The sequence below is a fragment of the Oryzias melastigma genome, unplaced genomic scaffold, assembly GCF_002922805.2.
Source record: "Oryzias melastigma strain HK-1 unplaced genomic scaffold, ASM292280v2 sc03673, whole genome shotgun sequence".
Classification (NCBI taxonomy): Eukaryota; Metazoa; Chordata; class Actinopteri; order Beloniformes; family Adrianichthyidae; genus Oryzias; species Oryzias melastigma.
In genome coordinates this window covers 1-2,074 of record NW_023420241.1, presented here as the reverse complement: position 1 = coordinate 2,074, position 2,074 = coordinate 1, and the positions used below count along the sequence as shown (strand labels likewise).

General features: G+C 45.0%; 1 protein-coding gene across 1 annotated transcript; it reads right to left on the bottom strand.

The window, feature by feature from the left end:
• Positions 1-224: 224 nt before the first annotated feature.
• LOC112140162 (huntingtin) lies at positions 225-1,372 on the bottom strand (the record flags this gene model as incomplete). The annotated part of the gene is given in 2 exon segments (XM_024263050.2): positions 225-1,215; positions 1,295-1,372. Coding segments are annotated over 2 exon segments (494 nt in total), but the record flags the coding sequence as incomplete, so codon positions are not given.
• Between the last annotated feature and the right edge of the window lie 702 nt (positions 1,373-2,074).

Sequence of the window (2,074 nt, the reverse complement as noted above, 5' to 3'; positions counted from 1 at the left end):
CTGTGGCGACCCCTGAAGGGAAAAGCCCAAAGGAAAAGAAGAAAAGAAGTATATGCATATATGATCATATATTACCTTTGGAACACTAAAAAACAAATGATATATGAATTTTTTGTTATTTTTGTGAGTTTTTTCATACCCGGAAGTAAAACGACTCAATTCCTGAAGCTCCGCCTTCCTCTGTGTGTGGCTGCAGTACACATCATGATGTCATCCTAGAGTTTTTCTTTCTTTGTTTCTCCCACAAAAATAAACAGTATCCAATTGTTTTCAAAGATAGATGCACATACCACATATCTGCCTTTAGTAGGCCTGGCTTACACTGCTTCACAACACAAATACGCTCAACTTCTGCACGACTGTACCTGATCAGGAGGGGGGTGTCTTAAAGGAGCCCCGCGTCTAAAGTAACAAACACCTGTTTGAACTGGAATTAATTGAAAACAGGACATAGTTGGAGGATATCCAGTATTGTTCATCTAAAATGACATTTTTTTGCTGATCACCATTAGCTCCGTGGAGAAATTGTGTGTTGGTGTTTGACGGGGGGCGGAGCAGGTAGAGCAGACTCTTCCTTAAAGGGGCTGTCTTACTCTGTGACATCAGATTGTGAGGACCTGCTCATTTTTGTGGGTATGAAGGGGCTGTCATCTGAGTGCTTTCAGTCACCAGAACCATCCAGTCATCCAGAACCTTAATATGCAAGTTTTGCCCTCAGCTGTACCTCAGCTTCAAGTGTTTTTAGGGTCCCTGCAGTGAGGAGTGATCCGAACCTTGTCCTCATATTGTGAAGTGATCTCTATTTCACAAAAACACCAACATGGACACTCACCAGCTCAGCCACCTCTGAAGGCGTCACGGCCGAGTCTGGCCCCTCCGTGGTCGTCTGCGAGGAGTCGCTGGGTGGAAGTGAGCGATCGTTGGTGCCAAGCGGGGCTCCGCCTTCTTCCACCGGCGCTCCTTCTGGCACTGCAATTTCCGAGGAGGTGTACTCTGCCGTCTCTGGGGTGGCATTGGCTCCACCGCTGGAGCTCCGACTCAGCATTTCCTCCTCGTTTTCGTTGGGTGACTCAGGCGTGCCAGACGCAGACGTCCCGCCTCCGCCACCCTGCTCTGACGAGGTGCTGAGGTCCACGGAGTCGGCGGGCTGCAGGGCATGCTGGGAGGAGCGGGGCTGCTCTGTGATGATATCCACTTGGGAGACAGAGGAGCCGTCTGCACAGGAGCAGAGGATGTTGGACTTTATTTGCATCCTTCAGGTAACATTTTGTTTTTTCTGGAGGACAGATCTCACCTGTGAAGGCGGCAGCAGTCACCTCACTCTTCTCGGTATCATCCTCTAATCCATCCTCCTCCCCAGACAGCACTTTCCCTGAAAATCCCAGATAGGATTTAGTTCCTACAAGTGCAAACATCTACTGGAGGAATTTTCAGCAAATCACGTTGTTTCAGCAGTTGAGCAAAGAGACAAATCGAAGAGTCACCTCTCTGCTTCCTGAGAAGGAGTGGACTGCAGGAAGACCCACCTCCTGCAGCAAACGGCAGGAAAACAGGAAGAAGAAACAGGAAATGAGAGGAAGAGAAGCAGCGAAAGCAGTAAAAAGAAGAGAACTCAGGCACAGCAGAGGTGTTATTACTCTCACAAACACACCAAAAGTTAGAGAGGGAGTTAATTTTAGGGCATTAATTAATTACATGATTCTTTTTTTATCTCATTTTTGCATCAGATAGTTAGTTAGTGCACACCTGAGGAAATTATTCTGCTCATACCATGGTCATTTAAGAGAAATATAGATATTAAATTAATTATTAGAACTTCTTTTATATTTTTATTAGGGGTGTAACGATTCAGTCAAGCTGCGATTCTATTCACAGTTCTAAAGTCACAATTTAGATTTTTTTCAGATTTCTTCTTCTCAGAACAATGAATTAAAGGTGTTTTAAGGCCTAATATGTTTTCTTTTTGCTCCTTACTTAAAACTGTCTGTTTTCCTACCAACATAAAGGATTCAATACAAATAAACAATTATCTTCTTCTTCTCCTTTTGGCTTTTCCCTTCAGGGGTCGCCACAG